Genomic DNA, 23334 nt, shown 5'->3' on the forward strand with positions numbered 1-23334 from the left:
TTGCTGTGTCTGTCAGCGTAATGTCCAGAGCATGGAGGCGCTACCAGGAGACAGACCAGTACATCAGGAGACGTGGAGAAGGCCGTAGGAGGGCAACAACCCAGGATCAGGACCGCTGCCTCTGCCTTTGTGCAAGGAGGGACAGGAGGAGCACTGCCAGAGCCCTGCAAAATGACCTCCAGAGGGCCACAAATGTTCATGTGGCTGCTCAAATGGTCAGAAACAGACTCCATGAGGGTGGTATAAGGGCCCGATGTCCACAGGTGGGGGTTGTGCTTACAGCCCAACACCATGCAGGATGCTTGGCATTTGCCAGAGAACACCAAGAATGGCAAATTTGCCACTGGCACCCTGTATTCTTCACAGATGAAAGCAGGTTCACATTGAGCACACGTGAAAGACGTAACAGGGTCTGGTGATGCCGTGGAGAACGTTCTGCTGCCTGCAACATCCTCCAGCATGACCGGTTTGTCAGTGGGTCAGTAATGGTGTGGGGTGGCATTTCTTTAGGGGGCTGCACAGCCCTCCATATGCTCGCCAGAGGTAGCCTGCCTGCCATTAGGTACCGAGATGAGATCCTCAGACCCTTGTGAAACCATATGCTGGTGCGATTGGCCCTGGGTTGCTCCTAATGCAAAACAATGCTAGACCTCATGTGGCTGGAGTGTGTCAGAAGTTCCTGCAAGACGAAGGCATTGATGCTATGGACTGGCCCTCCCGTTCCCCAGACCTGAATCCAATTGAGCACATCTGGGACATCATGTCTCACTCCATCCACCAACGCCAGGTTGCACCACAGGCTGTCCAGGAGTTGGGGGATGCTTTAGTCCAGGTGTGGGAGGAGATCCCTCAGGAGACCATTTGCCACCTCATCAGGAAAATGCCCAGGCTTTGTAAGGAGGTCATACAGGCACGTGGAGGCCACACACACTACTGAGCCTCATTTTTACTTGTTTTAAGGACATTACATCAAAGTTGGATCAGCCTGTAGTGATTTTTTCCACTTTAATTTTGAGTGTAACTCCAAATCCAGACCTCCATGGGTTGCTAAATTTGATTTCCACTGATAATTTTTGTGTGATTTTGTTGTCAGCACATTCAACTATGTAATGAACAAAGTATTTAATAAGAATATTTCATTCATTAAGATCTAGGATGTCTTATTTTTGTGTTCCCTTTATTTTTTTGAGCAGTGTAGAAATGTTTATCTTAGCATTTGAAATATTGCTCATGAATTTTATTGTATCTTGTTTAAAGCCATTGGAACATAATTCAATGATTTTAAATTGATTAATTACTTAGTCCAAATTAAAATAGCCATTATAAATTTGGAATGGAAGTGTGCTTTCTATTGTAGAACATGGAATGCTATAATGGTATTAAAAACCATTATTTTTCCTTAGACTTTTATTTTTCTAAATTCACTTTGGTTACCCGTCCATTTTTACTTGCAAGTTCTTCCCTATTTAAGAAAAAATGCAAACATCTTCCCATTCGTAAAAAAAAAAAAAAGGCCTGCACATGCTCAGACATACTTAAGACCAAAACAGAAAGGGGTGGTTCTACACATGTGGATTGGTGTAGGGTGTAAATTGTTAATTAACACAAATAACAGTTAATTATTAATTTCAATTGAAAGTGAGAATCCAGCCAGTCTTGAAAAACGCTAAAACCATTTCCCACAATTCTATTCGACTGAATTTCTCCCCCCTTGGCCCACCATATTAATTGTAGTCCAAGTGCTCTCCTTGAGGTTTTAAGAGCCAATGGTATAAAGATATGAAGGAACATACATTCCCATAATGCTTAGTGGTCATCTTACATGGAATCCAAATATTTCGCTTCGAAAGCAAGACGCAATACGATACGATGGCTAAGCAAAACTACCCTTCCCGTGAAGCAGTGCGGGTCCAGCGGCCGCCTGCCATCGCCGCTGTAGTCCAAAATACCTCTCTTGGCTCTAGCAACTAAGGCACCCAAAGCGCCAAGCCGGAAAATGAAACTACATTCCCCATACTGCTTTGCGCGGAATCTTTGCCTGCCATATTAACTGTAGTTCCTTTTTCTCCCCAGCGCTCATAGAGCCGGATGTGTCAGGCCGGGTCGAAAAAACTACCTTTCCCATCCGCCCTCTCGCGGCGAGTGTTCCCTTTTGGGCTTCCTGGGGCCGCCATGATGGTTTTGTGTGTATGTGTGTGTGTACGCGAAGATGTATGTGAGATGTGTGTGTCAATATGCGCGAGTGAGTGAGTAAATGCGAAAGGAGAAGAGGGAGGAAGGGGAGAGAATGAGAGAGACGGGAGAAGGGGGCCCCGCCAGGACCGTGGAGCCCCGCTCTCTCCTCTTGGAGGAGTTGTGGCGGGGTCTGAAGCCCTCTCCCCGATTTGCCAACCTGGACGGGGGTGGGTGGGTTTAAAACCCTCCCTTATGTGGGGAGGGACAGCAGGGCAGCGCAGAGCCCCTTGGGGAAGAAGCAACCGGGGGGGACACCAGGGTCTCTCTCTTAGCAGGGACGGGGAGGGGCAGAGAGAGTCCCCATCCCGTCCAATCCCGCAGGGTCTCGCAAGGTGAACAGACCCCTCCCCCGAAAAAACCCCTTGGCATTGCTTTGGACGGGTGGGGGGGCAGACCGCGGTGCAGGGTTGTGGGGGACGGATCTCTTTCTGCGGAGGAGAAGGACCAGCCATGCCCTAGATGAGCCCTTAAATTGAAAGGGAAGACGGGCTGTGAGCTGATCATTGGGGAGGGGCGCAGCTTCAGACCACCCCTCCCCTTCCTGCTGCAAAGTGAAGAGAGATGTAGTTGGAGGAAGAAGCCAGAAAGGGCAAAGCCCCCTCCTCCTCCTCCTCCTCTTCTTCCACCTCCAGCAAGAGCGAGGGGAGTGGTCTTGCCTGCATTTGAAAAGGGGAGGGTGGGTGTTCAGGCAACTGAGGAAAATCTCAGTGGTGGGCAGAAGAGGAGGAGGAGTCAAGAGGAAGCCAAGAGGGCTTTGGGGGGGACAGGAGGATGCACCCGCCTAGGGAATGCCAAAGCTCTATCCCAAATTAGGGGTGCAGGAGGTGTCCCCTCCCAGTAGGTGTGTGTGTGTGTGTGGCACAGCGTGAGACCTTCCTCTCTGATTACTGCACGGTGGGGAGAGGGTGGGTGGGTGGGAGAACTCTTCTCACATATCATTCCCTTGTTTTCTCCCAAGGGCAAAGCAGGAAATAGTGGAGGATAGAACTGGAGAAGGGGAGAGGGGTGTGTGTGTGTGTGTGTGTGTGCGCGCGCGGGTGTGGGTGGGGGGGGGCAACTGCTGCTATGAATTTTTAATAGCCTTTTTGGGGAGATTGGCCCGCCCCTCTTCCCCTTTTTCCTCCCCACTCCTCATTTTTGTTGGGGGGGTTTGACTCGGAGCTGCACGCACACACAGATCCTTCAGCAACTGGCTGGATCTCCTCTCTCTCTTCTCCCTCCCCTCCCTCACTTCCCACCATGACAACAAATCCAGCATTAGAACCGCCATCCACCCCATGGCCACACAGCAGGTGAGTAACCCATCTCCCCTACCTTACTTCCAAGCCTTTTCTTAGGTTTTAGGAGAAGGAGGGGGCTCCCCGCCTCCATTCTCCTCCCATCCTCGGACACCTTTTTGCCAGTGTCTGCCTGGGTTGTGCGTGTAGATATGTGTAACAATTCTAAGATGTGCTGCATCTTTTCTGTTTTGGAGGCTGCTGATGGACGGGGAAGAGTCTTTGGTGCCTAGATGCGCTTCCCAAAGGTAAGTCTGTATCCTTCCTCTACCTACTTACCCCTCTCCCCCGCTCCCTCCCTCCCTCCCCTCCCTTTTGGCTTTGCCAGGGAATGTTTTTTTCTTTTTTCAAGGAATAAAACCCGTCTCTTTTTTTTTTTTTAGGGGGCACATTCTTTCTCCTTTCCCCTCCTCCCACTTTAATCTCCCCATTCCAAATTAATTCGCCCTTCTCCTCCCAACCCTGTGGAGCTCAGTGTTTTGAGCAGGACTGCCCATGCTTTGCAAACCCACTTCCCAAAATAAAGATTTGTACACGGGTAGATTGTGGGGGACGCACATAGCATGTGAAAGCATCACAACAACTCAGATGCAGAAACCAGGGAGGAATGTTAAGCTATCAGGCTGGTTGCACAAATATATTTTGCTGAGGGTGGAATCTATAGCTTCGGTTGCCTCTCCTTCCTCTTGCCCCTACCCCATTCCTGATCTACTATTGTGTTTTCCTCCTTTTCTTATTCATTTTGATCTCCTTTGTTGTTTTGTTTTCTTGGATATTCTTTCCTTTCCAGCTTCTGTTCTGTCACCTTGGGCTGGAGTGTTCAGATTTTTGTTGTTCTTCCGTGAAAGGAAAAATAAAGAAACCCAAGATTTGGTTGTATCATTTTGATCAGGTGTTTTTTCAAAGGATCTGGTCACCCCTAGGTAGACTCAAGCTGAGAGACAGCAAGGAAAGGGGACGAGCAGTGTGGCTTTGGGGTACACAGGGGCAAACGTGGAACCAAAGTTTCTCTTCTGTGATTTCCAGGGGAAGGAATTACCAGCCGTAAAACGCTCTTGCCTCTGTGTATTTCTCATGTTTTAACCGGGGAGGGGGGGGGGGAGGAAAGGAAGGGAAGAGAGGGGAGGTGCCGTTTCACACCGATTTCAGGGGCCCCTCTATAGAGGATGGCTCCGGTTATGTCCATCAAGAAGCGGCGTAATCCAGAAGGATTGAGTGGAGGTGAATTGCCGCCACCAAACCGCTTGACTTAAAGGCTTTTCAAAGGAAGGGAAAGCAGAAAAGATGTGTCAAGCAGATTGCAGCTGGCGGAGAGAATTGAGGGGGAACCCAGCAACTGGCATCATGGAAGGCCAGGTTGAGGTGTGTGGGAACCCTTGCCAAGATCGGGCCCGTCAGCTCTGAAGCCAGGCTGGGCGTGATGAGGTATCGGAGCCAAGTTCCTTTATACATGCATTTATTTGTTTTCCCTTTCAGTGCTTTGCCTGCTTTTAAATGCTTGGAAGAAAGAGGTAGGGGTGGGGTGAAATAATGGCAGGAGACAAAATGTTCCATCAACAGAATGTGTGTATCTATGTTAGGTAGGATCAGTACAGGCTGCTCAAGCAGAAGAGAGGAGGGAGTCACTCATCCTCATTGATTCTCTTTTACGTGCCGCCTTCTACCTAACTGTCTCTGGCTCTCTCCTGGGTTAATCCTCAGAATAACACACACTTAGATTTTTTTGTTTTCATTTTTTTAGAAATAGAAAACTATTCGTTGTAGATATTGCTGAGTCTTGATTCTCTCCCCTTCTTCCTTATAAGAAATTAATAGGTTTTCCCAGTTCTGTTGGGATACTGATAAATTGAACATGCAACAGACCCTGTGCAGCTTATAAAATCGTCTCCTCTTCACAATATTTTCTTTTTATTTTAGCAGTTCACTGTTTTCCCTTTCAGTCTGGAATTGGTTTGTTTCATTTTTGACCCTCAGATGAGATGAATCCCCAATATAGTTAATTTTTCTGCTGTGTCCCTTCTCCCCTGTCCTCTCATAGTCAAATATTTTTAAAGGCCATGCCATATGCTAAATAAAAAAATAATTTTTAAGGGCCACATTGCATGATTTCTTTTTAAAATAGAAACCAAAAAACCAGCTTGGTGCTGGCAAATGTTTTTTTCCCTCTTTAATAAAGTCTGAAATAATTTTGTCCTGACCTGTGGCATTCTGTATTCTCCTATCCCCCTCATAGCATTGGTTGGCAATGATAGGAACTAAATGTTATTGGTTATTTGTGTGAAAAATAAAATTAAAAAAATCATAATAGGAGTCATTAATTTGATGATTGGTGGGCCTAAGTTATAGTGGTAGAGACCCTTCTGAATTATTATGTCTTTTTTTTTGCATGGTTAAGATCACTGGAAGTTTTTATATGTAAGCATGCCTTTTGTAGTATTTGCAGTTGATAATAAGAAAGTTGTTTTGCCCGCTTCCTTCTGAATTTCTGTTTTTCCATTATTCCACCCTTCTCTTATCTTTCTGAACAACAGAAAAAGGCCTGAGAAATACTGTGTATTGCTTTTCTGTTATGCTGCCATTTAAAAAAACACACACAGAGAGAACGCTTTTGCCTTCTAGATGTCTTGCCTTCAGATTTCATAATTGACAGATTTTCTGGTTGACAGGTCTACAGGGGGGTCTAACTAAGGATTGATATGCAAAATTTCCACTTTTTTTCTTTCCATTGTTATCCTTGCCAGTCCACTCTATCTCAATTTCCTGACACTTTCTTCATATTCCACTTTCACCTTTTCACTTACACTTTCTTCTTCTGAAGGTAGAACTCAAGCTCTTATGTCTTTGGAATCAATCTGGACCAATGTTTTTCAATCTCAGATATGTTAAGATATGTGGACTTCAATTCCCAGTACACTAACTAGGGAATTCTGGGAGTGGAAGTCCACACATTTAACCTTGCTGAGTGAGCTAGAATAAATCTCAGCTTTGGGTTTGATTTTGATTTGTGTTTCACTATTAAGCCTCTAATTTGGCAGGTTTATATCCCTGAAAAACTTTTTTTTTTAAGGCTCTAGGGATTTTGGGGGCATCACTTACTCTTCTCAATTCACACAACAAATTTATCCTTTTTTTTTTCCTTTATATTGGCTCTCATAAGATTGAAATAATTGCTGTTCAATGGCTTTTTTTCTGAAAGAGTCCTATTTTGGATAATCACATCAAAACAGGATCTGTATGTCTCTAAATCATTCTAAAACAATACAGAAGGCAGCTCTTTTTATTTAATTTGTAAATTCTTGTCTCCTCTTTTACTTCCTTCTAGTTTGTTGTATCTTGGGGAAAATTGGCCTGTTTTCTTTTTGGCTTTTCATAAAAACAGTGTGTCTGAGAATATCTATCTACCATGGTGATTTTTGTTATAGTGAGAGGAAAAGACAGAAAAGTAAAAGAGCTCTATCATTTGATTTAACATAATAGATCCATTGCATTCTATATCTATCTATCTATCTATCTATCTATCTATCTATCTATCTATCTATCTATCTATCTATCTATCTATCTATCACCACATATCTGAGCTGCCAGTCTCCCTCAAAGAGTCTTAATTAAGTCCAATTTCTTTTAAAACTTACAGCATTAATATGCATTGCCTGTAATCCATATTGGTTTATCTCTTTGAACTCCCTAACAAGATGAGAAATTATGGCATTAACTGCTTTATGTACATGGCTACAAGTGCTGGTGTGACTGCACCTATGTCCTAAGTCGCTGGCAGCCATAAATGTGAAACCAGATCCAACTCTCTAGCTATTTCAGGATCTCTCTCAGAAAGCTGTTTATATCAGTCTTCCACAAGCTGGAGGTGTGGGACTTCTGTCCTGTAATTTCACAATGATGTGCTGCCATTTTTTATAACTGCGTGGTAATTGTTTTCTCCCTTATACTGTGAGTACCTCTATTTTTTAAAAGGCCTTTATTTTTCATCTTATCATCTGCAGGTAGTTCTCGACTTAACAACAGTTCATTTAGTGACTGTTCGAAGTTGCAATGGGCATGCAAAAAGTGACCTATGACCATTTTTTGCTGTTATGACCGCGAAATCTGTTATGACTGTGAAATCTGATACAGTTATGACCGTATCAGTTATAACTGTGAAATCTGATCAAAAATCTGATCAAAATTCAGATGCTTGACCTATATTTATGAGGGTTGCAGTGTCCCCGGATATCATGTGATCTTTGGTAACCTTCTGACAAGCAAAGTCAAAGGGGAAGCCAGGTTCACTTAACAACGGTGTTAGCAATTTAACTGAACTGCAGTGATTCACTTAAGAAATGTGGCAAGAAAAGTTATTCAGTGTGGGGCAAACTTCACTTATGAAATGTCTCACTTAACAATGTAAATATTGGGCTCAATTGTGATCGTAAATCGAGGACTACCTGTACATTATTTGCATAATCCCCTTAATGAAGGTGGCAAGACCTAGTTTGTGGTCAGCTGCCGCTAATCACAATGGCTATATATTATATTGATTGTTATGTAATACAGTGCACAAAATATTTTGCCTCCAGTGGTGCCAAGGATGCTATACCTAAGGGGCCGTCAGAACCAAATACGAATGGTTGTGTGCATCGTATGTCCTTAAGACTGGCTCATATTTGTGAAGGTTGCAATGTCCTGGGATCATGTGCTTACTTTTTGTGACCTTCTGACAAGCAAAGTCAAGGGGAGAGCCAGATTCAACTTAACAACCGCATTCATAATTTAACTGCTGGGATCAACTTAATAACTGTGGCAAGAAAGGTTATAAAATGGGGCAAAATTCACTTTAACAACTATCTTGCTTAGCAACAGAAATGTTGGGCTCAACTGCAGTCAGAAATTTTGGGCTCAACTGCAGTTATAAGTCGAGGGTTACCTGCGTATCTGGAAAAACATGGTTGGATTTTATTCACCTCACCTGACAATAGAGTTGCCATGATAGGTTCATCTTTGGAGAACAGACCTTTAAATACCTGTCAAAAATCTATTTTTACTTTTGCTGTATTTGTAACCATCATGATGTGGTTAAGATTTGCCTCTGATTGTAGCTGTACTCTAGTAGAGAAAATATCTTGGAAATTAGGGAGCTATAAACAAATCACTCTTTTTTTCCTGCTCTAGCAAAATGGTTTGTCCCTGAGACCCAAATAAAGTTTTGAGGAGCACGGTTAAAAAACTAGCCACACGCAAAAATGTTGATGTTATTCTTGAGTGGAAAAGTGTTTCTCTGTGCATGTTGAGAGTTTCTTCCACTGAGTTTGAATAATTTTCTCCTTCTTACAGAGCTGAATAAGTATTGTTGTATGTACCAGTATAAGGAGTAACCTGTTCTGCTCTTAAATTAATCTGGTGTTTTTCAAACTTGGCAGGTTTAAGATGTATAGCCTTCAGACTGGGGAATTCTTGGAGCTGACCTCCAAACTCTTTAAATTGCCAAGGTTGAAAAACACTGGATTAAATTTGTGTCCTTTTAAACAACTCTTAGGCAGTTCCAGAGTTCTTTAAAGAGGCAGGAGTTTTCACCTAACTATCTCCTAAATCAGTGTTTTTCAAAATTGGCAGTCGGTCGACATGTAGAGTTCCAGCTTCCCAGATTTCCCCAGCCAGATATTTTCAAGCTGCCAAGGTTGAGGAACATTGTCCTAACTTATCCATGGTTGAGGTACCAAAGAAATTCCACTTAGCTTTTCAGGAGCTCCTGCCTTTGAGCTCTTGGCATAACCTTCACTGTTCACAGATACAGTGGACAATTCATGATCTGTGATCAACTGAAAATTTGAGAATGACCCTTGAAAGTTCTGTTGAATGGTCGTGCTAGAACTAACGGCCGTGCTAGTCATCCTGTTCTCTATCCCCCTAGATTTGACTCTCTTTTTTAATAGAATTGATTTTCCTGGATTAGTGTGCTAGTTAATATCATCTCACCTATTTTCTGTGGGAATATTCAGCTAGTCCTCGACTTACAACAGTTCATTTCGTGACTGTACAAAATTACAACAGCACTGAAAAAGTGACTTAACAACCGTTTTTCGTAGTTATAACCTTTGCAGTATCCCCATGGTCACATGATCAAAATTCAGATGCTTGGCAATTGGTTCATACTTACAACCATTGCAGTGTCCTGGGGTCATGTGATCGCTTTTACGACCTGACAAGTAACGTCAGTGGGGAAGCCGGATTCACTTAACAACCAGGTTACTAACTTGTCTACTGCAGTGATTCACTTAACAACTGTGGCCAAAAAACTGTCATAATGGAAGGCATAACTTGTTTATCAAATTCTCACTTAGCAACATAAATTTTGGGCTCAATCATGGTTGTAAGTTGAGTTCTACCTATACTGCTGATTTTAAACCATCCTTTTAAATCCAAAAGTGATGCAATATTTTTAGCTCAAATTCAGTTTGCTGTGTTTAATTTTGATTCCCCCCACACTCCTGCCCAGTGTTGTTGATGGACCATGTGTGCCTTTGCATGCAGGACATTTTTCTCCTTGCAATGTGTTTTCTTTTTCTCCCTAATGCGTATACAAGTAGTCCTTCACTTAAAATTGAGCCCAAAATTTCTATTGCTAAGCAAAACATTTGTTAGGTGAATTTTGCCCCATTTTATAACCTTTCTTTATTTTATTTTATTTTATTTATTTATTTTTGTCAATTGCTTACAAAATAATAAGTATAAGTAAAAACATAGTTATGATACATATGGATACATATAAGAAAAATAAAAGAAACAATAGGAAAGGGACGGTAGGCACGTTGGTGCGCTTATGCACGCCCCCTACAGACCTCTTAGGAAAGGGGTGAGGTCAATAGTAGAAGGTCTAAAGTTAAAGTTTTTGGGGTTTGGGGAAGAAACCACAGAGTCAGGTAGAGTATTCCAGACGTTGACCACTCTGTTGCTGAAGTCATATTTCCTGCAACCAAGTTTGGTGCAGTTAACCTTGAGTTTGTATCTATTGTTTGCTCTAGTGTTGTTATGGTTGAAGCTGAAGTATTCATTGACAGGCAGGACATTGCAATGTGTGATTTTATATACTAAGATCGGACTGAAGGCGGCGTAGTTCTCGGTTTTCTAGGTCTAGAATTTCGAGTCTGGTGGCATAAGGTATTCTACAACGAGTAGAGGAGTGGAGAACTCTTCTTGTGAAATATTTCTGGACTTTCTCAACTGTGTTAATATCAGATACATAATGTGGGTTCCAGACTGATGAGCTGTATTCGCGTATTGGTCTAGCAAATGTTTTGTATGCTCTAGTTAGTAGTGTGATATTACCAGAGAAAAAGCTACGTAGGATTAGGTTAACAACTCTTAACGCCTTTTTGGCTATGTAGTTACAGTGGGCTCTAGCACTTGGGTCATTTGAGATGAGAACTCCAAGATCCTTGACAGAGTTTGGATTCTTGCCGCAGTTGTTAAGAGAAATACTGCAGTTGTTAAGTTACTCACATGATTATTAAGTGGGTCTGGCTTCCCCATTGATCAGGTGTACCTAGGACAGTGCAACCGTCATAAATATGAATCAGTTGCCAAGTATCGCAGTTTTAATCATATGACCAAGGAGAGGCTGCCATGGTCATAAGTGTGAAGTCACTTTTTTCAGTGCCATCGTAACTTTGAACGGTTACTAAATGAACTGTTGTAAGTCAAGGACTACCTTTATATGAGAATCTCAATTCCTTTGTGCTGCATATCCCTCTTTCCACCCACCCACCCCAATCTTCATTGTTGGTCTCATCTTGCTGATCTGGAGCGCCATATTTACCTGCCTGGTTGGCCTCTTTTGCCTTTCCTCCTTTTGCAGCCCAGAGAGTAGCTGAAGCGGGACATAGCCAATGTCGTCCAGCAAAGGGGCAGGGGCTGGAGCTCGCCGGCGGCGGACGCGGTGCCGGAAGTGTAAAGCGTGCCTGAGATCAGAGTGTGGGGAGTGCCATTTCTGTAAGGACATGAAGAAATTTGGGGGTCCTGGACGCATGAAGCAGTCCTGCCTGCAGAGGCAGTGCACAGCGGTAAGTGAGAGAGGTGGGGCAGCCAACGCCGATGGTGATCCGTGGCGTGGATTTCTATTTGCATGCAATGTTCCCTGCATAGCAATAGCATTTAGACCAGGGGTAGTCAACCTTTTTGTACCTACCGCCCACTTTTGTATCTCTGTTAGTAGTAAATGTTTTCTCTAACCACCCACTGTTTCCACAGTAATGGTGATTTATAAAGTAGGGGACAAAAACCCTACCGCCCACCATGAAAGCTTGAATGCCCATTAGTGGGCGGTAGGGACCAGGTTGACTACCACTGATTTAGACTTATACACCACTTCCCCTTTCTACGTGGTTTACAGAGACAGCCTATTGCCCCCAACAGTCTGGGTCCTTATTTTACCGACCTCAGAAGGATGGAAAGCTGAATCAGCCTTGAGCCAGTGAGAATCAAACTCCTAACTGAGGGCAGGGTCAGCCTGCAATACTGCATTATAACCACTGCACCACCACAGCTCTTCAGATCAGCCGACTTAATAGGAGGGGCGTCTCGTCTTTGGAATGGGACAATTCGCCATGGCCAATTGGTCATGGCCAATTTACCACGGTCAACCCACCACGACCAGCTCACTGTGGGGTAATTCAACATGGCCAACTTGCCACAGGACAGCGCTCTGTGGGACAATTCAACAATTCAATTTAATTATTTAAAATAATTTTAGAAATAATTTTAATTTTTTTCATTTGCATTTCATTCTGCCCTTCCTTTGGCATCGTTTCTTCAATGATTCTATTCCTCTATTTCTTCAATATTAGTGTAACTCTTGCCCCACGGCAAGCTGGCCATGGCGAGTTGTCCCATGGTTAGTTGGCGGGTTGGCCATGGTGAGTTGTGGAGACCTTCTCGTCTTAAAGGGCCCCGGTTCTTCATCCTCAACAGAAAAATGCACTCCAGATCTGCTCTGTCTCAGCTAAATATCCCCAAATCTCAATTGGGATAGAAAAGAAAGAGAGACACATATTTCTTGACATGAATAATTTTTCCATGTAGTTCTTGTCAGGGGACTGGTGTGGTTTAAGACTGCGTATCCTTAGCTTTTTCTGCATCTTTCACTTCTGCTGAGAGCTGCAAGTAAAGGCAGAGATGTCCTGCACAAAGCAAATTAAAAAAAAATCCATATTATGTCAAAAATGCTAGAAAGTTAATGGTTGCCCATTTCATATATTTGTTTTCAGCATGCAGCCATTTGTTTCTTGAACATTCCCATACACAACTTCTCTTCCCTGACATAGTGGGGCCCAGAAACTGAAGCGGAATATAAGTCTAAGCGCTCTTGCTGTTTTGCATTTCTTACGTCTGACTTCCGTCCACTGTCTCCTCGCAGCCAGTTCTACCTCACACAGCCGTGTGCCTGGTCTGTGGGGAGGCCGGGAAAGAGGACACAGTAGAGGGTGAAGAGGAGAAGTTCAACCTGTCACTCATGGAGTGTACCATTTGCAACGAGATTGTGCATCCAGGCTGCTTGAAGGTGAGAGAGAAGAGCCACTGCACAGTCGCCATCCTGGCTGAGGAATATCTCAACCCGCTCCCTTCACCCGCACCTGTCTTTTCTCTTTGCAGATGGGAATCGCTGAAGGGGTCATCAACAACGAAATTCCGAACTGCTGGGAATGCCCCAAGTGCAAGAGAGAAGGCAAATCAATGAAAGTATGTGGTTTGGTGTGTGTGTGTGTGTGTGTGTGTGTATTGGTGGGGGGGACATCCTAGAGAAGGGAGAATCAAAAGGGTGGGGTAGAAGCCCCCCCCCCCGGGTCATTTGCTGTGAAGCCAGGACAAAGTGGGAGGGGGAGACATAAGAGGACCCATTTGGGTCTCTTGGAGTGGGTTTTTTTTTTTTTCTTATTTCAGGCCCTAATTATCCACACCCCACACCTTGGATTGACATCCTTTTTCTATAGTTTCCCCCCACCCCACCCCTCATTGAAGGATAATCCTTTGTAGCTAAGACAAGTAGTCCTCTGCTTATGACTGGCTGCTTTAACAACTTGTTCAAAGTTACGAAGGACAACTCCACCCACCCCCACCCCCAAGAAAAAAGTTCTTACAGTTACCACCCTTCCTCTCCACAGTTCTGTGCTTGCATTTTGGATACTTCCTGCCTCTACCCACTGTGGCCATTTGCAGCATCCTGCAGTCACGTGACCACGATTTACGGCATTTATTTATTTATTTTGCTGGAAGCCCGTGTTTATTTCATGTTATACTGTCCAAAAAACGCCATTGCGGACAATGAATCCAGTTAACAATCACAGTCGCTTAACGATCCCAACAAAAAAATATCGTCAAATGGGAGTCAGTCATGTGGCAATCTGCTTAATGACTGGCACAGTGTACAACTGTGATCCCAGGCTCAATTACGGTCATAAGTCAAGGACTACCTGTAGTAAGAGTAAGGACAGTCTCTCAGATAGACCCCTCTGCTTAGGGCCAAACAATCTGGTTGGCTCCACTTGATGTGCTGTCTAGAAAATCCCTATCTGGTCTGCTTTCCTCAGCCCGGCCTCCAAGCAGTGTTTTCGTGTCCTTGAAAGCATTGGTGAGGATGGGGTAGGTTGGGTTAAGCCAGTGTCCCCCAACCTTTTGGGCACCAGGGGCCAGTTCTGTGGAGAGAGGTTTTTCTGCAGACTGGAGGAGGTGTGATTTTGTGTGCTGCCTGAACCCCTCAAATGGGGCTTCGTTTGTTTGCATGGATCAGTTTATTGCCATAACTGTGCCAGTCCACAGAGGTTAAGCCATAATATGGTTGTTTGGTTTTGACTGAGCATGCCGGTGAAGGCATCCTTCTTGTGGCTTACTCAGCAAAAGGTGGTGTAAAAAGGACAAGCTACGCACAACGTCTGAGCCCGTTTCTGCCTCTCTTCTGTCCACCTCTCAGGATTCAGGGGATGGCACAGGGAAGCGGCGTTCGGACAATGGTGAGGAAGGGGTCCGGTGGAAGCTGACTGATGAGCCTGCTCAGAACAAGAAAAAGTTGCCACCAGCACCACCTTTGCCCCCGCCACCCTCTGAGGAGAGTCCGGTCCAGGCGGGTGCTCACAAGCGCAAAAAGGAACTCCCAGCCCCCGAGACGGGACCCAAGAAGAAGGTAAGTGGCCATGGGCTCAGCCTATGACTGTCAGGCCCCATGTGTCTGCAAGGCTGGGATCCTTCTCACGCTTTAGCCTACTCAATCTGCCCTTTGGTTGGGCAAGCTTAAAACCCTCTTGACGTGCAAGACTAGCCATTTCCTCAGCCTGGGTATGTTGGCTTAGAGAGGACGGGCAGTGTCCTCTTGATGTGTGAGACTAGCCATTTCCTCAGCCTGGGTATGTTGGCTTAGAGAGGACGGGCAGTGGAGCAGGGAAGCTGCCAGGAAGATTCTTCCTAGACTATCTAAAAGAGTTTTATTTCTCATGCTGGTTAGCCAGATGATCTCAGCAGACTTACAAGAGGGATATACAGTAAAAGCAGCCAGGAATGTGTGCCTTCCGGTTTGAGTTCCTTCGGCGACAGACAGAAATCCGCGATCATGCGTGGTTTCGGTCTGGGCTCGCTGCTGGAGGGCCCTGAGCCGGCTGGTTTCGGGGCTAAGCCACCCCGTAGAGGTGGTGAAGAGCGGGGAGACCGCCAGCAGGGTTGAGGAGAGCCGCATCTCTCCTCCTCAGCTGGCCATTACTCCCTTTCCCGAAGGCGGTTGCAGCGATGGTCAGAAATGGCCACCTCAAAGAAGAACTCGACCGGAAAAGAATGTGCAGGAGGAAGATAAGAAGTGAAAGTTTTGGCTGACTGGGTTGAATTGCAAAAGCAACAACTAAGGTACCCTGGAATTTAAATTTACAAAAAAATGACATCGCTCCCAAAGAAGAGTCGGAAGCAGCAAAGGAAAAGGGAAAGGTTTGGGTTTTTTTTTCTTCTCTCCCTTTCCCTATACTGACAACTAAGAGACTTAAATAAGAAATCAGAAAAATCCGCTTTGACATCAACAGGCAATTAAGCTGAAAATAAAACAAAATGTCAAAGGGATAATAAAGATTTCTGGACACTAAATTTTTTTTTCATAAGCAGGAAGGGAGAAAAAAAGAATAAAAGGGCAGGATCTGGAAAGAGGGAGGAGACTGCATGGAATTAAAAAGAATCTAAAGTAAAACTTCAACAAGACTTCTAAAAGATACATTTTAACTGAAACTTTGTAACTAAACAGTAGAACCCCAGGGAGAGAAAGTGAAAAAAAAGAGCAAAAAGAAACAGCTTGTGTGTATTTGGCTTACTTGGTGATCTTTGGATTCTTGGTTATTGCATTTGAATGACTAAAATTAATCTGGTGGGTGTTTAAAAATTTATACAATGGCATCACTTCTGGATGAATTGAAAATGGAACTTAAAAAGTATAAAGAAGATGCACAAGAAGGGAAGGGTTCTTTTGGCTTCGTTTTTCAGTTCTTAGAAATGGAGATTTGGAACTATGAGAAACAACAAGAAATGTCTGCAAAACAAGAAGACTGGGACAAAGAAGAAGCCATCTTTAATGAACAAGTAATTCTATGTGGGGAAGAAAAAGGAAAGGGGGGAAAGAGAATGGAGAATTTAAAACTTAAAAAAACAACCAAAGAAAAGAAAAATAATTCGAAAAATAAGTATAATACTGGAAAGCAACAGAAGAGGGGAATACAGAAGAGAGAAATAGAGGTAGAGAGACAAGGGGGTAAAAAGTGGAGAGAGAAGAAGAGAGGGAAGAAGGAAAGGAAAAGAAGTTACAAAGGACCGGAACAAGATATAGAGAAACAGGACCTATTTAGAGATAATGTGTGAAAGTTTAACTGAAAAAGGGATTCTGTAAAGGTACATAAGATTGTATTGTTATACTAGTAATAGAAATAACTTTAGAAAATTGGAAACAATGTATGATTAAAATGAGGGATAAAATAGTGTAATTTAGTGAAATGTTTGTGAATAAAATAAGTGAAATAAAATAAATGAGAAAATTAAATTTGGAAGGGACCGGAACATTTTAATTAGTTAATGTTTTATAAATATAAGTGAAGGGGGGGAATTAATTATGGAAAGCTTATAATTGTTCCCATAGAAGTATGATATTTAGTTGAAAAGTAATGTTAAAGAAGTTAAGATTTTAATGAATATTAATATTAATGATAGAATTGAATTGGAATGGAATGTGTTTTAATTACATATATTTATAATTTTTTTCATTTTTTAAGAATATAGTGTGTATTTTAAGAATTTACCAGGCAGAATCCAAATGGAAGTTATGTTGAATGTTATAACTTTAGGGTATATATTGAAGCCTAAATAAGAGTTAAATGGATAAACTTAAAAGATATAAAGGCGTCATACTCCAATCAGTAACTACAGGAGAAACTTTGTTTAATGAGAAAAGATAATAGATAATTGAAACAGGACAGACAAAAAATATAAATATAATGATTTGAATTGAGATAATTAAAATAAAATTGAGAAAATTAAAAGAGGGGAGAAGCTATGTAGAAAATGTAAAACAGTAATAAGATATGGAATAGAACATAAAAATGAGCATGAAATTGAATTTGTGTCTGTACGAAGAAATGTAACCAGGGATTATGCTACTTTCAAAAAAGATGTTTTATTTGTATTTTTTTTTTGTGAAAACTCAAATAAAATTTACCAAAAAAAAAAAAAAGGAATGTGTGTGATAGGCTCAACCTTCAGCACATATGTCCCATCACTTCACCTCCACTGCATTTTGTGGTGGTTTCTTCCAATCGCATCATTCTTTGTTACAGCAAAATAATTTTGTTTGTCTTGTTTACCTCTCCTTCAACTCTGTCTCTTTTTTCCCATGTAGTCCAAAAATCCCCCACCATTTTTACCGATCAGATAGGCTCCAGGGCCATCGCAAGGAGGCTTTGAAGTATCAAAGCTTTGTTCTTGTCCCTTTGTCTCCCACACTCCTATGCCTCCTGATGATGTCACTTCGTTATCGGTGGTGTCTGTCCTACTCCCCTTCCAAAAGTTCTTGACATCTGTTACTTGATCCCAATTAAATTATTTTCCCTTCCCTGTTCCAACTGAGTCTGTTCATTAGCAAAGCAGTTCAGGCTATGCTTTTCTGAAAAGCTTTTGAGGGATAGCATTTTTGTTGGGGGAGCTGTTAGCTTGGGCAACAAATGTTGTTATGGTGTTGGTTGTTAACTGGTTTTAGCAACACTCCTATTGTTTTATTGCAAACTGAATAGGCAGCATACAAATAACTCTTAATAAGTAACATGTGGGCATCCTGGCTATTACTCAGTTTTTCTGAGCTCACCTGTTGTACCTCAGAGAGCCACATGATGCTGTTGGGGAACACGGAAGTTCCTCTATGTGGTGATAGATCCATACCCATAGAACTAGCTACTTTGAACTACTACTATCAAAGTTGATGATCAAGTAAAACTTTATGATTCTCTGAAGGAACCATGCTAACTACACTTAGTCCTGCCTTGTGATTTTCTGCCTCTAGCCACAATGCACTATTCCAGTTTGTATTTCTTGTACAAACTATACCTCTTTCCGCTCCAGTTTTAAAGGTAGGAATCTCTGGATTAAGGGTGTGTTAAATGCTCTGGATTTGAGAGCCATCCTGGGCTTTGTGCAGCATGCTGAGGGTCACAGTCACAACAAAAATGGTGAGACAAGGATTCTGGTTTTCCAGATTGTTTTGCACACTTCCATTCTGGGAAAGATCTGGCAACTCCAGAAAAGATGTATTAGCAAGTCATATTCCTTTTTTTTCTTTTTGCCTGTGCACTAAATCAGCTGTCCCAACGTGGCAGCTTTAAGATCTGTGGACTTTTAAACTCCCAGAATTCCCCAGCCAGTGGAAAGACATTCTAGATCTCTGGACTTTTTAAAAGTGCTTAATTGGGCTGTCCAGTTTTTTCCAATATTCTCAACACCAAACTCCTTATTTTTTATATCGGAAGAAGTTACTTTAAGCAACACGCTCTAGTCTAGAATTCCCACTGTCTTCTTTCTTTCTCTTTCCAGTTGAAAGGTACCCGGGAGAAACATTTGAAAAAGGTGAGTGGATTTCATTATGCAAGAAGGATTTTCTCACCTGACTGGATTTCATTATGCAAGAAGGGCTCGTGGATAAGATGCCAAGGAGGAGCTACCATTAAAAAGAAAGAAAGAAAGAAATGGAGGAAGAATTTCCCTGATTTAAGAGCCAGACAGGTCATTTATCCATCTGAGGATCCTCTATCGTCCACCAGTGTGGCTCAGAAAACTGTCTCTACAATATGACCACAATTTTCTATTGCTAAGCTGGACAGTTGTTAAGTGAGTTTTGCTCCATTTTGCAACCTTTCTTGCCACAGTTGTTAAGTGAATCACTGCTCTTAAGTTAGCAACACGGTTGTTAAGTGAATCTAGCTTCCCCATTGACTTTGCTCGTCAGAAGGTGGCAAAAAGTGATCACATAACCTTGGGACACAGCGACAGGCATAAATGCATGTCAGTTGCCAAGCATTCGAAGAGTGATCATGTGACCACAGGGATGCTGCAACAGTCATAAGTGTGAAAAGTCCCTTTTTTTTCAGTGCTGTTGTAAGTTCGGTCACAAAACAATTGGTTGGAAATTGAGGACTACATGTACAGGATGTGCTTAGATGACGTTCATCAGCTTTGCACTTAGATATTGTACAGTGCCTGATCTTGCTGGGACTAATCAAAGCAGGAAATAAGTACAGGTAGTACAGTTTGCTTAGTGACCATTCAAAATTACAGCAACGCTGAAAAAAGTGACTTACGACTGTTTTTCACATCCCCATGGTCATGTGATTTACAATTCGGAAGTTTGACAACTGACTCACATTTATGATGGTCACAGTGTCCCGGGATTGGGTCATCACCAGTTTCAACCTTTTGACAAGCTAAGTCAATGCGTGAACCAGGTTGACTTTAGCAACGGTGTCACTAATTTAAGAACTGAACGATTCACTTAACCAAACGTGGCAAGAGAAGTCGTAAAATATGGCAAAGTTGACTTAACAAATTTCTCAATCAGCAACGTAAGTTTTGGGCTCAATAGTGATTGTAAACTAGGGTGGTGTGCTGGCGTAGAAGTGAATCTCTGGCCTCACAATCAGAAGGCTATGAGTTTGATCCTAGGTAGAGGCAGATATTTCTCTCTCTGGGCATGCTGAGAATATATCTGCTGAACAAAACTCCGCATTGGTGACAGGAAAGGCATCCGGCCAGTAAACACTCAGCTCCATTCAGTTGCCCAGACTCCGCCCCACAAGGGATTATGGGGTTATTAAAAGAGGGTGATGAATTGTGGTCGTAAGTTGAGGACTACCTGCATGCCTGGAAGCTGAAGAAGACTGCAGTATGTTATGATTTTCCTCCAAGCAGATCATTGCCAGAGTGATATTTATCCTCATGGCATCCATGAGGCCCTCCTATCCTATTTACTTATTTTTTTTATTTATTAAGTAATGGCTGGCTTCTTGTTGCCAGATCTTTTTTCTCTTTTAAAAAAAAAAATTTGGCCCTTTTCCCAAGAACTGAGTCATCAAAAGATGTCCTTTTATTTGGGCGCTGGAAATCAGAAGCGATCTGCAGAACCCTTGAGGGGCCATCAGGGGTCCCCAGACTCCATCCTGGGCACCATTGCAGGGCGAGTGCCGAGCCCTTTTTGGCAGCTGCTACATCAAGCTTTGCTAAGTGGCTCATGGAACGCGGTGCTTTTTTTTTTTTTTTTAAGGCAGCTGCGTGTAAGAAACTGACTGGTGCCTCTCACTCATCTTTCCACCTGCTTTTTTTTTTTTTTTCCCCTTCTCCTTCCCGCAACCCATTTGAGCATTTTTGTTTTTTTGTGTTCTCAGGGTGCTGAGCAACCACTTGATGGAAACAAATTGGATTCCATGCAGACCTGGAGCCGCATGGGCGGTGGTGACTTTGAGGTGAAGGGGGCCATCTCCCACCCGTCTATTCACCTCAGCCAGATCACAGCCAGTGACTTAGAGGTGAGCTGGGAGGGAGAGAGAGAGGGAATCAGATGAGGCCCCCAGGGACAAACTGTGCCCTTACAGTGCTCTAAGCCAGCGGCTCCCAATATTTTGGGTGCCAGGCACTGGTTCTGTGAAGAGAGGTTTTCCTACGGATTGGAGGGTGCGTGGTTTTTTTTTCTAAAGATTTTTTATTTTTTTTAAACAAACATACAGAAAAAAAACAAAAAAACATAAAACCATCTTCCAGTTATATACACAGAGTGTGTCAGTTGGTTACAAATCTTTTGCTATCCTTTCATAGTCCTTACTCGGAGGTTGTATAGGTTCTCACATTGGTGCGTGGTTTTGAGCATGCATGTACGGATAGGGATTCACTCGTTTGCACGGCCCAGTTTTTGGCACGCTGGGGCCGGTGCTGCTCCGCAGCCCAGAGGTTGGGAACCCTTGCTGTAAGTCACAATCCAGCTCATTTTACATTGGCATAGAAAGTCGGGCAAACCTAACCAGGCAAAATGTATAAAACCAAACCCTAGTCAATTAATTGCAACGATTCATAACTTTGAAAGTGGGTTTTAGCCTGAATGGCTTCTGAAAAAGTACGGATAGAGCTCAGCTGCTTGAGCGTGTCCACAGAAAGGAAATGTTTTGGCTCATGGGTGGCAGGGGAACAGTAGGAAGAGCCGATGTGGGCCATTCGTATTCTTCCACACTGCCCCCTTTTCCCCTTTGCAAAATGACCACTTGTCTACCAGGCTGGGCAGCCTTCAGTGTTCAGGCACATGTGTTTTTGTGACCTTAGTCCACCTGTGGTCATTCCTTGTCTCACACCGTGTCAGAGTGTGCGTTTGGCACCCAAAGGTTTGCTTTCAATACTGCCTAAAAAAGAGGGGTTAGTGGTCTCCGCTCACAGTTGCTTTCTGTTTATTATTCTTCCTTGCCTTGGGTTGGCCTGGCAGGAGGAGCAATTTCCTTTTCAGGCCTGCTTTTGCACAGGGCTGTCTTAACAGCATTACTCCGGGCAAAGAAGTATACAGGTGTCCCTACAACAACTAAGCCATACAGCTGTTGTATTTATATGATACACGGTGCACTGAAGGATTAACATATACAGATTAGTATGGGGCCCCTATGCTCGTGAGGCCCACGGGCAAGTGCCCATCAGGCCCATGCATTAAGGCAGCCCTGGCTTTGCAGGGGTGTGATTCTGCTCAGCTCTGTTGAGCTTGGTTGCTTGGGTTTGACTTAGCCTCTTAGAGAACCCAGCTGTTCTGTTTTGCCAATTACAGTTGTGGCAAGCAATCTTTTGGTGACCAAAGGCTGTGCTTAGTATTTATGTATGTGCATGAATGTTTTGTGTGTGTGTATGCATGCGCACAATCAAAACAAAGTGGGCAAATCCACATTATTCATCTCACATGATTTGGGAAGGAGATTTTGTCTTTTTTTTAACTGGCCGGGGTCTTTTGAGGCATCGCAGTACCGTCTGTCTTTCCCACATGGGTATGTGGATTTGAAGGCAATGGCTGCTCACTTCTGGTTTGTGACTGAATATGTTGTGTGAACCCATCCAGCTGTGGTTTGTTTAACTAATTTGTTAAGAATGCAGGTAGCTATGCAAAATTCATATCCTTCCACTATGCTGTCGCACACTGCATTCTGAGCAAGAAACTAGAATGGGGAGTTTAGGTGTGTATATCTGTGGCTTAGATAGCTTTCAATGGGTGTTGGTTTTTCATGCTGTGCACTTCTTGGGGCTTCTAGACGTAGATGTAATAATGTAAGATGAGCCATTTGTAGCCATTCTGGAAGTAAGAAGAATGAATGCTAAACAGAATAACAGAGTTGGAAAGGATTTTGTAGGTCATCTAGACCAGTGGTTGCCAACCAGTGGGCCAGGGACCACTGGTGGTCCGCGAGAAAATTTTGGTGGTCTACAGAGAAATGTCCCCCCCCCCCAAAGCTCACCCCCCCAAAGCAATTAATCCAGGTTGCATGGGAACACAAGGCTGCGCCGCCCACATGGTCCGTGGGAACACAAGACTTGCATTGGTTGCTTTGTGAACATCACAAAGTGGGGAGGGGAAAAGGGCGGAGCGGGGAACTTGCTCCATGTGCCCCATGCACCTCGCTTGGCCACCGAGCTGCTTCTTTCTGCTTCTTTCTTCTTCTGCTTTTGGCTGCACGCAAGGAAAGCAGCAAAAGTCTTTCTTTCTCTCCTCCAAACTCCACCAGAAATGAGTCTTTGAGACCCTACAAGGCATCCTGCTCTAAGAGGCTGCGCCAGCAAAGTCTCATTTCTGGTGGAGTTTGGAGGAGAGAAAGAAAGATTTCTGCTGCTTCTGCTGCTTTCCTTGCATGAAGCCAAAAGTCTCTCCCCACCCCCCGAAAACAGAGCTGGAGACAGTATCCTGCAATCCAAAATAAAGAATGATCAATTGGTAGGAAAACAGGGTGGGGAATTTCCCTGCGACTTTTTTTTTTTTGAAATTTTCCTAGGGTCTCTGGTCTGCAGGATTTAAAATTATGAGTTTGGTGGTCCCAGAGATCCAAAAGGTTGGTGACCCCTGATCTAGACCAACTCCCTTGCCCAAGCAGGAGACCCCACACCATTTATGCCAGATGGCAGTCCAGTCTCTTCTTGAAGCTTCCAGTGATGAAGCTCCCACAACTTCTGAAGACAACTTGTTCCATTGGTTGATTGTTTTAACTTTCAAACATTTTCCCCTTATTTCTAGCTTGAATCTCTCCTTGATTAGTTTCCATCCATTTTT

General features: G+C 43.3%; 1 protein-coding gene across 4 annotated transcripts in view; it reads left to right on the forward strand.

Moving 5' to 3' along the window:
- The first annotated feature begins 2169 nt into the window (after nt 1–2169).
- Nucleotides 2170–23334, forward strand: part of FBXL19 (F-box and leucine rich repeat protein 19) — a 37772-nt gene continuing 16607 nt past the window's right edge. For 2 of the 4 annotated variants that reach the window (XM_026721103.2, XM_087918236.1), the window contains exons 1-8: nt 2170–3527; nt 3710–3760; nt 11359–11563; nt 12916–13059; nt 13152–13238; nt 14467–14676; nt 18594–18626; nt 20438–20578. In XM_026721103.2, coding sequence (XP_026576888.1) covers nt 11390–11563; nt 12916–13059; nt 13152–13238; nt 14467–14676; nt 18594–18626; nt 20438–20578 — 789 coding nt within the window. In that variant the 5' untranslated portion in view covers nt 2170–3527; nt 3710–3760; nt 11359–11389. Of the gene's footprint in view, nt 3528–3709; nt 3761–4612; nt 4938–11358; nt 11564–12915; nt 13060–13151; nt 13239–14466; nt 14677–18593; nt 18627–20437; nt 20579–23334 lie in introns of those variants that run through there. The other 2 variants (XM_087918235.1, XM_026721105.2) reach the window with 2 other exon arrangements.

This window comes from Pseudonaja textilis, chromosome Z (genome assembly GCF_049901715.1).
Source record: "Pseudonaja textilis isolate UNSWEBS1 chromosome Z, rPseTex1.2, whole genome shotgun sequence".
In the NCBI taxonomy this organism is placed as follows: domain Eukaryota; kingdom Metazoa; phylum Chordata; class Lepidosauria; order Squamata; family Elapidae; genus Pseudonaja; species Pseudonaja textilis.